The 12,500-nt window shown below is 46.2% G+C and overlaps 1 protein-coding gene across 1 annotated transcript in view; it reads left to right on the top strand.

The window, feature by feature from the left end:
- Window positions 1-5,494: 5,494 nt before the first annotated feature.
- The window catches only part of actn3b (actinin alpha 3b), a 55,535-nt gene continuing 48,529 nt past the window's right edge, over window positions 5,495-12,500 (top strand). The window contains exon 1 of the mRNA XM_031584704.2: window positions 5,495-5,889. Coding sequence (XP_031440564.1) covers window positions 5,755-5,889 — 135 coding nt within the window. The 5' untranslated portion in view covers window positions 5,495-5,754. The remainder of the gene's footprint in view (window positions 5,890-12,500) is intronic.

The following is a 12,500-nucleotide window of genomic DNA, read 5'->3' as shown; positions in this document are numbered from 1 at the left end:
GTGCCCGAGGCATGCTATGCTGTCTGGTCTGTGCTCCTGGTCACATGACCCCCACTGACCTCCCTGTCCCCGGCTGCAATAGGTCCGCCTGACTCGGGATGCGTTGTGTTACGCAAAAGTGGGGAGGCAATTAAGCGTTGCACCAACCAGCGCGCCAGGGAAGTCTCTCACCGCCAAGGTAACAACCAAGCCCCGTGCCGCCAACCTCATGACTCCTCCTCCTCCTCCTTCCTCCTCCTCCTCCTCCCCTGCCCTCGTCTGTCTCACCTCCCCCTCAACCAGAGCCTGCGCCTTGACAACCGCTCCCATCCTCCTCACACCCCCCCACCCCGTGACCCTTGACCCCTCCCCTTGCTCCACACAAACCTCCCTCCTGACCCCCCCTCTGTACTTCCTGCGTGGGCTTTGGTGTGACCACGGTTATGGGGTATGTTGGATCGCCACGGCAACCTCCCATGAGGTCCCCCCCCCCCCCCGACTCGAGTGTGTGCCCTCAGCCCGGCTTCTGACTGACTGTGTGACTGACTGCTGCCGCCTGCTGGTCGTCCGCTGGTGTGTGAGCGAGCGAGCGAAAGAACGAACGAACGAGCAAACGAGCTAGTGAGCGAGAGAAAGCCCCTGTGTGTTCTTCCGAAGCGAGTGAGCTGGTGAGGTTCTTCTGGGGGTGTTAAACCTGCTTGGCTCCATGTGAACCCCCTGCCTCCTCCCCCATCCCCCCCCGTCTGCCTTACCCACCGGGATATCGGCTAACTCTGGAACAGCTCTGGCTTCATCCGGTGCAGATCCATACCAGATCCGCACCAGATCACAAACCAGATCTGTTTCAGCGTTGGCTGCCATCTGGGTTGGGTTTTTTTTATTATTTTTTTACCTTTGCTAGTGAACAGCTACTCCTTTTCCGCCGTTTTCGCCTGAAACACCCTACCCCTCCACCAACCCCCCCACACCCCCCACCCCAGTCTCTCCGCCGCCATCGTCGACGTGCTCTTGGGGTCAGCAAAACTGCCCCCAACCCCTCCGTATTACCCCTGTTTGCACCAGCACTCACTTTAACTGCCTCCTCCTGCTGCCATACACAGCTCCCTTGGCACCAACTCCAGAATACTGCCCCCTTTCTCACACACACACACACACACACACACACACATTCCCCTCAGTCTAGTGGACCACCTTGAATTTGTTCACGTATGCCTTGTCCAAATGCCTGTACATGGTTCCAGCTTGTCCATGTCGGTGTCCACTACCTCCTTGCTCACTCATGGAACCTTCTAGTCAACTGAATTCCACTGGTATGAATCGCCATAATCTCTCCTGTAAACGTCCTGACCTTTCTCAAGAGTTGCAATATTACACAAGTAGTACAGAAAAACATAGCGTGGCATTTAGACTAGATTTAGCAGGAGGACCTCACAACCCCTTCCTTTGGCCCCAAATCTCCCAACAAATCCCTAGATCCCATCCCAATAGATCCCTAGATCCCATCCCAAACAGGTCCCTAGATCCCATCCCAAACAGATCCCTAGATCCCATCCCAAACAGATCCCTAGATCACACCCCATCCCAAACAGATCCCTAGATCACACCCCACCCCAACAGATCCCTCGATCCCATCCCAAACAGATCCCTCGATCGCACCCCAACCCAACAGATCCCTAGATCCCATACCAAACCAAACAGATCACTAGATCCCATACCAAACAGATCACTAAATCCCATACCAAACAGATCCCTAGATCCCAACCCAAACAGATCCCATCCCAAACAGATCCCTAGATCCCAAACCAAACAGATCCCATCCCAAACAGATCCCTAGATCCCATCCTAACCAGTTCTCTCCTCAGTCTGCATCTGCCTGTTATAGAGCGTGTACTATACCTGTGTGTGTGTCTGTGTGTGTATCTGTGATTGTTTTTTTGTTTTTCAATGTTTTGTGAGGACTCTCCCTTTTTCTCTGTGGTGGCAAAACGTGCAAACACACACACTCTCTCCAAAGCCCCTCTCCATCTTCAACCAATAAAATAAATAAAAAACATAAAACACTCTAACACACACACACATGTGTCCTAAACAGCTTGGCTGGTGGAAGGAAGGAGAGGAGAGAAGGAGTGGATGGAGGGATGGTAATGGATGGATTGAAGGAAGGATAGATAGATGGAGGAAAGGTGAGTACCCCAAGCATGGATCACCTCTTCCAGACCATTCCTACTCCTCTGTCCTGCACCGCCCCCCTGGTTGCGGAGACTCCACCCGAGTCCTTGGATGGGGTTCGACTCCATAGGGTACTGAGTCCTTGGATGGGGTTCGACTCCATAGGGTACTGAGTCCTTGGATGGGGTTCGACTCCATAGGGTACTGAGTCCTTGGATGGGGTTCGACTCCATAGGGTACATTACTGAGTCCTTGGGTGGGGTTCGACTCCATAGGGTACTGAGTCCTTGAATGGGGTTCGACTCCATAGGGACCTGCAAAGCAGGGGCCTTCATCTCCTACTCTGGTGAGTTGGTGCGTTTTGGGCTTTACTGGGTAGCCTTGGTGAAGTGGCTATCAAGTAAGCACTGGGGAGCCTAATAGCAACGCAATCTAGGAAACCACTTCCTCTGCTCAGATTTGGACGAGGAGGCGACTTTCTTTTTAAAACACACCAGGGTAGGATTTGTGAGTCCCTGCCTTCCTCCGCAACCAGAAGTTATATCACCAGGCTGGCTCCATGTTTTAGCGGTTAGCTGGCTAACTCTGGTAAACATACTGAAGAAAATACCTTCACGGTCAATGGCTTCAAACTCACAAAGCCTCGAACCCCTGTTTGTGTTTTAACATGAGTCATGCACCGCTGACAGAAGGTCAAAGGTCAGTCTCAGTACTTTCCGGAGATAGCGAGCTAACTTTAAAACGCACTTTGTGATATAAAACACAGGGCTTGACTCATTTATTTCAGTGAGCGGCTCCCATCTCCCTGCTGTCTGACTGGTGTGTTTCATATTTTCCCGCTGAGCAAGGAAGTCCTCCACAGAGGATCAATGCCCTGCCCTTTGTATGTTCACACATTCACCACAAAATGGCTGCCGCCACCTCCTCCCCCCCCCCCCCCTACACTGCCCCCCATGTCCACACTCTGTGCGCTGGATGGCTAACACAAGCCTAGCCGTTACGCTTGTCCAGAAAGCAGCTATCTCCGGAACCGGGCCTGGCCCAGGTCTGGCCCTGCTCTGGACCTGGTCTGGCACGGCCTCGCTCCGCTCCGGAGAAAGCTGCTTTCTGCTTGTGTTCTTGGGTCACGTGTAGTCCTTGACTAGCTTCCATTGCCTCTCGCTAGTAGCAAAGCCACATGGTATCTGTGTGATGTGTGTCTGGTCAAGATAATCCCCCCGTTTGTGTCCTGAGCAGCAACGTTTCATTAGAGAAACAATTAATGTGTTTTTTTTTTTTAAAGTACAATAATCAAATCAAGAAAACAATTCTATTGCAGGCGATAGGATGCCTATAATTTGTCATTTGTAACGGTTGCCTTTTACATGGAGATGAAGTAGTTGGAGCATGTTTTGAAGAGGTGCATAAAATGGCGATACCTCATGTCTGTGACAAAAATGTACACTCCTGTGACCTCGTCTGCATGGGTACAATTTGTTATCATCTGCATGCCAATCTCGAAATAAATCACTTGGAATTAGAAGGGACGCTGTTTTGATTTTTTCTTCCATCACACTAAACCGCACTGGGCTGTGTCAATTCAAGGCTTTCATTTTTTTTTTTAAAGGGTGCCTGTATCAATATTATGGTAAAACTACAAAACAGACAGACTTTTGTCGACTCACAGAGAACTTATTTGTTAAAATAAAGCATAGCTGAACATTAATGTAATAGCCTTTTCGGAATAAGTTTCAAAGAAAAGAAAAAACTGGGTGCAAAATTGAAAAAGAACATTCACATCCGCTCCAGCCTGAGTACAGATGCAGGTCAAAATGAATGACCTTAGATGACCTGGAGGATGACCTTGGATGACCTTAGATGACCTGGAGGATGGGGTCAGCAGGGGTCAATTTCATTAAAGGAGCAAACCCAGCAATGTACCTTATCGACAGACCAATCAGAACCATGTACCTTATAGGCAGACCAATCAGAACTACTGACAGCATCTCAGTACATATTTCACACTGAAAAGCCTTAGATGTCCTGGATGATGTTACAGTCAGGGGTCACAAATGTGTATTTCATTAAAGGAGCAAACCCAGCCATGTACCTTATAGACAGACCAATCAGAACTACTGACATCATCTCAGTATGTCCAATAAGAAGACACGATCAGAGGCTTGTGTCATTTATCCAGCACTGGACTTTCACACAGGAGGTCAGGTAACAGCACTACAAAACAAGTAATTTCTTCTCTGCTCCCTGAAATGAGACTGTTTAGTGTATTCGTTTGTCTGGGCTCCGCCTAGTAGCACAGTAATTGCTCTATAAATGTATGTAAATTCTATACATGTATGTAAATTAAAATTATTACTTTTGATGCTGTGTTGCTGAAGGCAGTTTTTGCAACTAATAAAATAGAACATTTTGATGTCACCGTAACAAATACAATAACATACAAAAATCTAAATAAACCATTATGTGAAGGAGGTCATAAGATGTGCATATAAACCTACAGACTGTATATATATGGTATCTTGACTGTTTATAAAGTTTATTAGAGTCGTCTGAAAAAGCTTGTCTGAACTACTTTTCTGTTAGAGAGCTGATACATCTTCTGGTGGACATACAGGCCAAGCAGTATAACTGTGCCTTTAGCGATACAAGATCATAATCCTGGTGAACAAAGTCTTGCTATATATCCAGACTCTAATTACACAGATATACACATACAGTACCAGTCAAAAGTTTGGACCGACCTTCTCATTTTTTGAGAAGTGTTTTCTTTACTTTTATTATTTTCTACATGGTAGATAACACTTTTTTTGTTTAGTACATCATTCCATATGTGTTATTTCGTAGTTAGAATGTCTTCAGTATTAATCTACAATGTAGAAAATAATAAAAGTAATGAAAACACTTCTCAAAAAAATGAACGCTGTGTCCAAACTTTTGACTGGTACTGTACACACACAAACACTTCAGATTCAATACAGGCTTATTGCTAGCAGTAGTTTAACAGTTCCCTGTTATTGTACGTCTCAGTTCGATATTACTCTGAAAGTTCCAGTCGAATTATGTGTGTTGATGGCAATGTTCCCGGTGGCGAAAGGCACGGAGACGCCCTGTTCTCTGTTTACTAATGGAGAGCCTGGCTTGGGACGAGGCCCGCTGCAAGAAGTACCAAGGGCAACAGGTGCTCAACTCAAGACACAAGTGCTGCCACTCATCTATGCCGTGGTCATGCCCGCTGAGATTGGGCGAGTGACCGCACCGACCCCGCCCTTCGAACCTTTTATGAATCCGAAACTCATACCCATGCGCCTTACTTATTGGGGTGCGGTCACGTGCGTTACTTTTGACCAGGGCAAGAGCAGTGGGGCAGCACAAGTCACCGCTTAAGTGGGAGTGGGAGCAGCACCTCTCCTCACCGGCACCTCGAACCAGCGGAGTCTGGAAACCCGCGGCCTCTTCTCTTTCTCTTTTTCTTTAAAACTGTTGACCGCGTGCGTCCTGCCAAGCCCACGGAGCGCGAAACTGTAGCGCGTGCTGTAGAAGGTTCAGACACTTGCCAAAAGTTAATTCATCAAAAGGGATAACGAAGAGGGGCCAGACGGAGACGGCAAAATGACGACCGTCATTGAAACCCAACACCACTACGATACCTACATGATAAATGCGGACGGAGAGTACATGGGTCAGGAAGATGACTGGGACAGAGATCTTCTCCTGGACCCTGCTTGGGAGAAGCAGCAGAGAAAGGTAGGTGGAGGGCTGTCACAGTGGGTCAGACTACGCTCACACAAGTTCATAGGCCAGCCGGTGCAAAGCGCACTTCAAGCCTGATTTAAAAACAAACTGATATGATGCGGCAAATGTCGCACTTCAATGGGCGCGTGGGATAGGGCTTCATCTTGGCGCGGAAGGGATGCACCTGCTCTCCGTATTCTGGAAGCGCTTCTCGATTTGATACGTTGGACGCACATATTTCACAGGGTTGTCTTACCACTACTCCCTCACCCCGCCTCAAGAAGTCCGGTGCTAAATATACACGCACCTCCATACATTAGATGTGTGATAAAAGCACTGCCTCCGTGCGTAATTGCGCATAGGCCTTTGTTGGACCGTATGTTTAGATTGTGTATTCAATGATATAGAGAGTAAATGTCCTTGATGCTCAAATGAGTTTTCTGCACATTTTTGCGGGCCAAAAATGATTCACCCTGACGAGACTGTTCCGTCTGTTTGCTGGACTGAGCGGTTGAACAGTTTCTGGCCACTTCTTAAAGATTCCTTACCGTGGCTATCAGCTGGTCGCGCTATTGATGACTGTGACAGCTGCTTTTTAATAGGCTGTCAGACCTTGAAGTCGGTGTGGCTCATGTCACGGTTTTGGGTGACGTCAGTGTTCCTTAGTCACGGATAGCATTCTGATTCGAACGGAGGATGATGTCCTCTTGCTATCGTAAATCTTTAAACTATATTTGGATATCAGTAAACTTGTTCCAGTCCCCTGACGTTAATTATACCATGGCAACTGTTGCTAACTTGACACTTGACATATACCATACACGAAGAACCACACAGGACACCCGACAAGAAAAGTTAATACTTGTTAAAGTTTATTTGGCTCTCAAAGCTAGCCACAGTGCATATAGTTTTTGGTATTGGTTAGCTGGGTTTACATATTGAGGGTTGTTGTGACGTGTAGAAGTTTGTGTGTGCCTGCGTAAAGGACAAGGACAGAGACAGACAGACAGACAGACAGACAGACAGAGAAAGAGGGAGAGAGTTGATGTGCATAAGACTGAGCTTTCTCCTTCAGTCTTGTGGCCAGTGTTTGAGTTGCCATAGAGAGACCTCAACAGATGGCAGGGAGGGAGAGAGAGAGAGAGAGAGAGAGAGGGAGGGAGAGAGGGAGCTCACCGGCTGTGCCGGGAGAAGTGTGATGAGGGTTGGTTTGGGTCTGGGAATAGACATCTTCTAAAAATACTCTTGAACCCTGCTGGTTACCACCACCCCTCTTAAGTCAACCATTAAGTCACATCCTATAACTTCACAACTCCAATAGCATCTATCTATCTATATCTATCTATCAATCTATCTGTCTGTCTGCCTGTCTATCTGTCTGTCTATCTATCTATCTATCCATCTAGCTGGATAGCTAGCGCGCATTCTAGCTAATTATCTATCTGTCTGTCTATCTGTCTGTCTGTTTGCTTTTCTCACTCTCTTGCTCTGCTAGACATTTTTAGCCGCTACATCATAGCCAGCCTCAGATTAGTCTTCTTTTCAAGTCAGCGCCCCTCATGGCAGCAAGACTGAGGGAAACTGGGGCTTCTCTTAGAGAATGACCTCGGCATCATCCAACAACGACAACAACGAGTGGAAGCTACTTAGCGGCCATGTTGGCATCGCTTAATCTACATCTGACCTTGGGGCCAGGGGTGGGGTCACTGGAAGAGGTGGTGATGTGATGGTGGAGGTGTGTGTGTGTGTGTGTGTTTGTTTGTATGTCTCTGTGTGTGTGTGTGTGTGTGTGTGTGTGTTGTGTATGTGTGTGCGTGTGTTTGTGTATGTGTGTGCGTGTGTGTGTGTGTGTGTGTGTGTGTGTGCGTGCGTGGGTGCGTGTGTGTGTGCGCATGTGCGCGCGCGCGCGCGCGCGTGTGTGTGTGTGTGCGTGTGTAGTCTGACTTTCCACATTACCTCGGAGTGTCAATCAAACCTCCCTGCTCTTCAGGGCACCCCCGCCCATCTCTGCACTTGGAGGAACAGCCCAAGGAGCTGATCTCACTGCGTAAATATAGTCCCCCTGCATCACTCTGCAGTGAAATGAATACGCACCCTGACACCCCCAAACACCTGTTCTCCTCAGCCCCCCCTGAGGGTTTCAATGGAAAGAAAAAAAAACACTGATGTCCGGGGTGGGGTGGGGTGTGGAGGGGTCGAGGAGTAAACAAACTGTTTGTCAACAGATGGTTTCCATAGGAGATGCTCTGAAAGAAGCTTTCAAAATAGACGACTAGTCCGCCGGCCTCCCCCGCGGATCGACTTGTAACTAGGAAGTCAGACGTGTATTTGCCTTGTGTGGCCCTTTAAATAGACAATCTCATGTAGCGGCTGAATCCCATCCAGTATGGATGTATAAAGTGGCAAGACGTGCTCCAGGACTAGTGAGTATATTCAGACGTGCTCCAGGACTAGTGAGTGAGTATATTCAGACGTGCTCCAGGACACTAGTCAGTGAGTATATTCAGACGTGCTCCAGGACACTAGTGAGTGAGTGTATTCAGAGGAACGGGAGTCAGAGGCATAAAACACTGTGTTGATGAAACGCTTGAATATCACCGACTTCATCACCAGGACAGGATGATCTTGTGACTCTCTCGGGGATCCCATGAGGACAACAGCCTCAGACGTTTAGAATATATTCTGAACCCCCTGATGTAAAATAATGCCATACTGGTTTAGTTTAGCAAGGTTACAGTGCAGTTGTACTCCTCCAGTACAGAGATGCCCCCATTTCCCCGAGTCATTTCCCAGCCTGAGACACTTTAGTCCTGTATAGGCGGGACAGGCACTTTCTGATAAAGACGACACAACTTTTTGATAAGACTCACAACTTTTTGATAAGACTCACAACTTTTTGATAAGACTCACAACTTTTTCATAAGACTCACAACTTTTTCATAAGACTTACAGCTTTGTTGAAAGCGCCACTCCCCATTGCATCTCTCTGTTTGCGCTCTAACACCACAGTTCTTTGAGCTGCACTTCCATCATGTGTTGGAGTGATTGACAGCCTGTCGAAGTGAGTCACTCGATGGTTCTCCCCTATTCAAGCCAAAATCCCCCCATGGTTCTAAAAGTAAACTGTACACATAAATATCCTAGACAAGTTGAGTCGTTGACTAGTAATGTGCCAAAGGACCTTTTAATGAAAGGTAGTCAGTGACTGAAACCAAAGTCGATCTTCCCAAACCCTGCCAATATGAAAGAGCCAAAGAAATGACATCATGATTATATTGAACTAGTAGTGCATTACTGTAACTATATCCTCATTTGCAGGCATGGGCTAATGCCATTATTCCAAAGGGTTGACAGTTGTGTGTCACAGTTACCCAACGCAATCATTATTCAGTTTTCCATCTTTTTGGGGGGCTGTTGCTTCATGCTTTTTGTCACTCTTTTGATGACATCTACACTGATCCCAGACCAGGGCAGACCAGGGCAGGAAGTACTCGAGGAAGGGAGACGGGTGCAAACGAGCCGAGGGGAAGGTCAGGGGTCATCTCCCTGGTAGTATAAGAACAGAGCAAAGGGTTAGGGGTCGTCTCCATGGTAGTATAAGAACAGAGCAAAGGGTCAGGGGTCATCTCCCTGGTAGTATAAGAACAGAGCAAAGGTCAGGGGTCGTCTCCCTGGTAGTATAAGAACAGAGCAAAGGGCATAGAAAATGTCCCTGAAAAACATCTGTTGACTGACTGACCTTAAGACCCAGGGTCATCTGCACAATGCCTGACATGATCCGTGGTCTCCAGCTCCTCTGAAGGGGCCTGCGGTGAGTCTCTGAGGCATCCAGAGATCAGGTTCGCTCAGGGGAGTGTAAGGAACTCCTACTGTAAGCTAAGACGGCATTCAAAAGCTGTGATCGACACAAGAGGGAGGTGTCAGCCAGTCAGCCGTGACGTTATTGGCACCGAATGCTTCGCACTCACTGAGGTGTGAAGCAAGCGAGCACCTTTGATCTGACGACCTCTTTAGTTATTTCATGGGAACAATTTGTGCAGTCTGCATTAGGTGTGCTATTTGAACTCAGACATTTAATCATCTTATATTGTTTTTTTTTTATATATGGTGCAATGTCAATGAAATGTGTCCACTCCGAGAGAAGTGTGATGCGGTGTGTATGGGTCTCCAGAGTGAGCTGGATATGTGAATGGCATGGTGTGGTTGGTCACCCCTAGAGGTTATAAATACACTGCGCATAGTACAAGGCCAGACTTGCAATTAGCCTTCCAATGTGAATACACTTAGGGGTTGGTCATCCCTGATCAAATTAAGTTGACATTTGATGGTCTAGCTGTGAAGTGATTCCTTCCTGTCAGCAACTTATCCTGTTCACTTTATTTATCTTTCTCTCTCTTTCACTCCCGCTCTCCTTCTCCCCCCTCCCTCTCTTTCTCTCTCTCTCTCTCTCTCTTCTCTCTCTCTCTTCTCTCTCTCTCTCTCTCTCTCTTTATATATATATAGAAGTACAAATGTGTGCAGATAGCATCACATTAAAATCATTGAGTTGATGAATTGTTCTACACTTAAATGTGCTGTAACTAGCCTCTTTACTATAATACAGAGCCTCTTCACTCGCACAGTTCAACATATACCCCCAAAACCCTCTGGATAAAGTGAAACACATTTAGAATGTTACATTATTAATACATATGCTATCACACACAGACCTGTTATTTTATCACAGTGTTTTTTTTTTTGCTTCAATACCAGTGGCCCAATCATGCAGTCTGAGGGCTGACAAGCTAGTCCTCTGATGTAGACAAATGGAGGGGAAACCAACTAGATCTTATTATTATAGCCTATGATTGCTGCTGCGGGTCCACAGGGGGCATCTGTAATGTGGCTGATTATGATGAATTTATGATCTCCTTGTGAGATTTGGATATGGGCTAGTAGAGGCGGCCATGTTGGCTCAGAGGAGGCGGCCATGTTGGCTCAGAGGAGGCAGCCATGTTGGCTCAGAGGTGAGATTTGGATATGGGCTAGAGGAGGCAGCCATGTTGGCTCAGAAGTGAGATTTGGATATGGGCTAGTGGAGGCAGCCATGTTGGCTCAGAGGAGGCGGCCATGTTGGCTCAGAGGAGGCAGCCATGTTGGCTCAGAGGTGCTACTGTACTACTCCTGCCCGGATTACAGCACAGATAACTCTTCACTTTCAGATTACTCTTCATTTTCAGATAACTCCTTCATTTTCAGATAACTCTTCATTTTCAGATAACTATTCATTTTCAGATAACTCTTCATTTTATCTGCTGCCTGCCTGAGGGGGGTCTAGCTGTCCAGCAGCGGCTAATGAGGGGACATTTAACTGTGCCTCTGCTTTTAACCCTGTTTCAATGTTTCGTGTCTCCACATGACTGTCTAACATTATATATATATTAGTGCTGTCAAACGATTAAAATATTTAATCGCGATTAATCGCATTTATGTCATAGTTAACTCAAAATTAATCGCGATTAATCGCATTTATGTCATAGTTAACTCAAAATGAATCGCGATTAATCGCAATTTTTTATCTATTCTAAATGTCCCTTCATTTATTTATTTTATTGAAAACCAACATTGCCAAATAGGGCGGTACAAAATAAAATTTCAGGTAAACAAGGACTCAGCCTATAGTGCAGTTAAACCATGGCTTAATATTGTATTTTTTTTTTTCAAGTTTGCTGGGAACAAAGCAGTCAGGCCTCTTATTTCAGAAACAATGAACCGTAACAGTTAGGTTACCAATAAAAGGTAAGCCTACTACTTCTTTGCTTTCAGCCAGCTGCCTGTTGACATTTTCAGACAACAGTGAAGCTTGCTTCTTTTGCACAACACAACTTTTAAAAGTAAACTTTCCATTCAGAAGCTTTTTATCATCCATTTCGCCGTATTTCGCTCACCATTCACTCTCAAACCGTAACGTTAGCCTACTACACAGTTTGCGAGGCCAAAAAGAACGTTAATCTAAAAAAAAAAAAAAAAAAATAAAAAAAAAATTAAATCTCTCACGTTAATCTCGCGATAAAATAATTAACGGCGTTAAAATGGGTTTGCGTTAACGCCGTTAATAACGCGTTAAACTGACAGCACTAATATATATACATATATATATATATCATTCTGTCAGTGATTCATCTGTCTGGATTAGTGTTTCAGAGACAAGATGACTTTCACCTTGACCCCCCACATTTATTTGTGTTTAAATTGTAAATTCTAGGCTAGGTTTAGATTGTAAATTCTAGGCTAGGTTTAGATTGTAAATTCTAGGCCTTGATCTCCTTGTTCCTAAACCTTCTTATATTCTTCAACTCCCTCAGGAGAGAACCCCAGTTTTAGACAAGTGTGGCGTTTCACGTAGAATTGATTTCAGATGGGACAAGAACCCATCAATAATCTTCCAACATTACCAACATTAAGTTGTGTTCGCCCGCCACCCCACACCCTTAGCAGAGTCTCCCCAGCAGGGCAGTGCTGAAGGCGGGGATGGCTTAATTTAAATGCCAACTACCAAGAGCTTTGGAGCTTCTGACCTGATCTGTTGCACATGTTACCAGTATCATAAATATGTATTTACCACACACACACACACACACACA

This window comes from Clupea harengus, chromosome 18 (genome assembly GCF_900700415.2).
Source record: "Clupea harengus chromosome 18, Ch_v2.0.2, whole genome shotgun sequence".
NCBI lineage: Eukaryota > Metazoa > Chordata > Actinopteri > Clupeiformes > Clupeidae > Clupea > Clupea harengus.
This window is presented reverse-complemented; position numbering and strand designations above follow the sequence as displayed.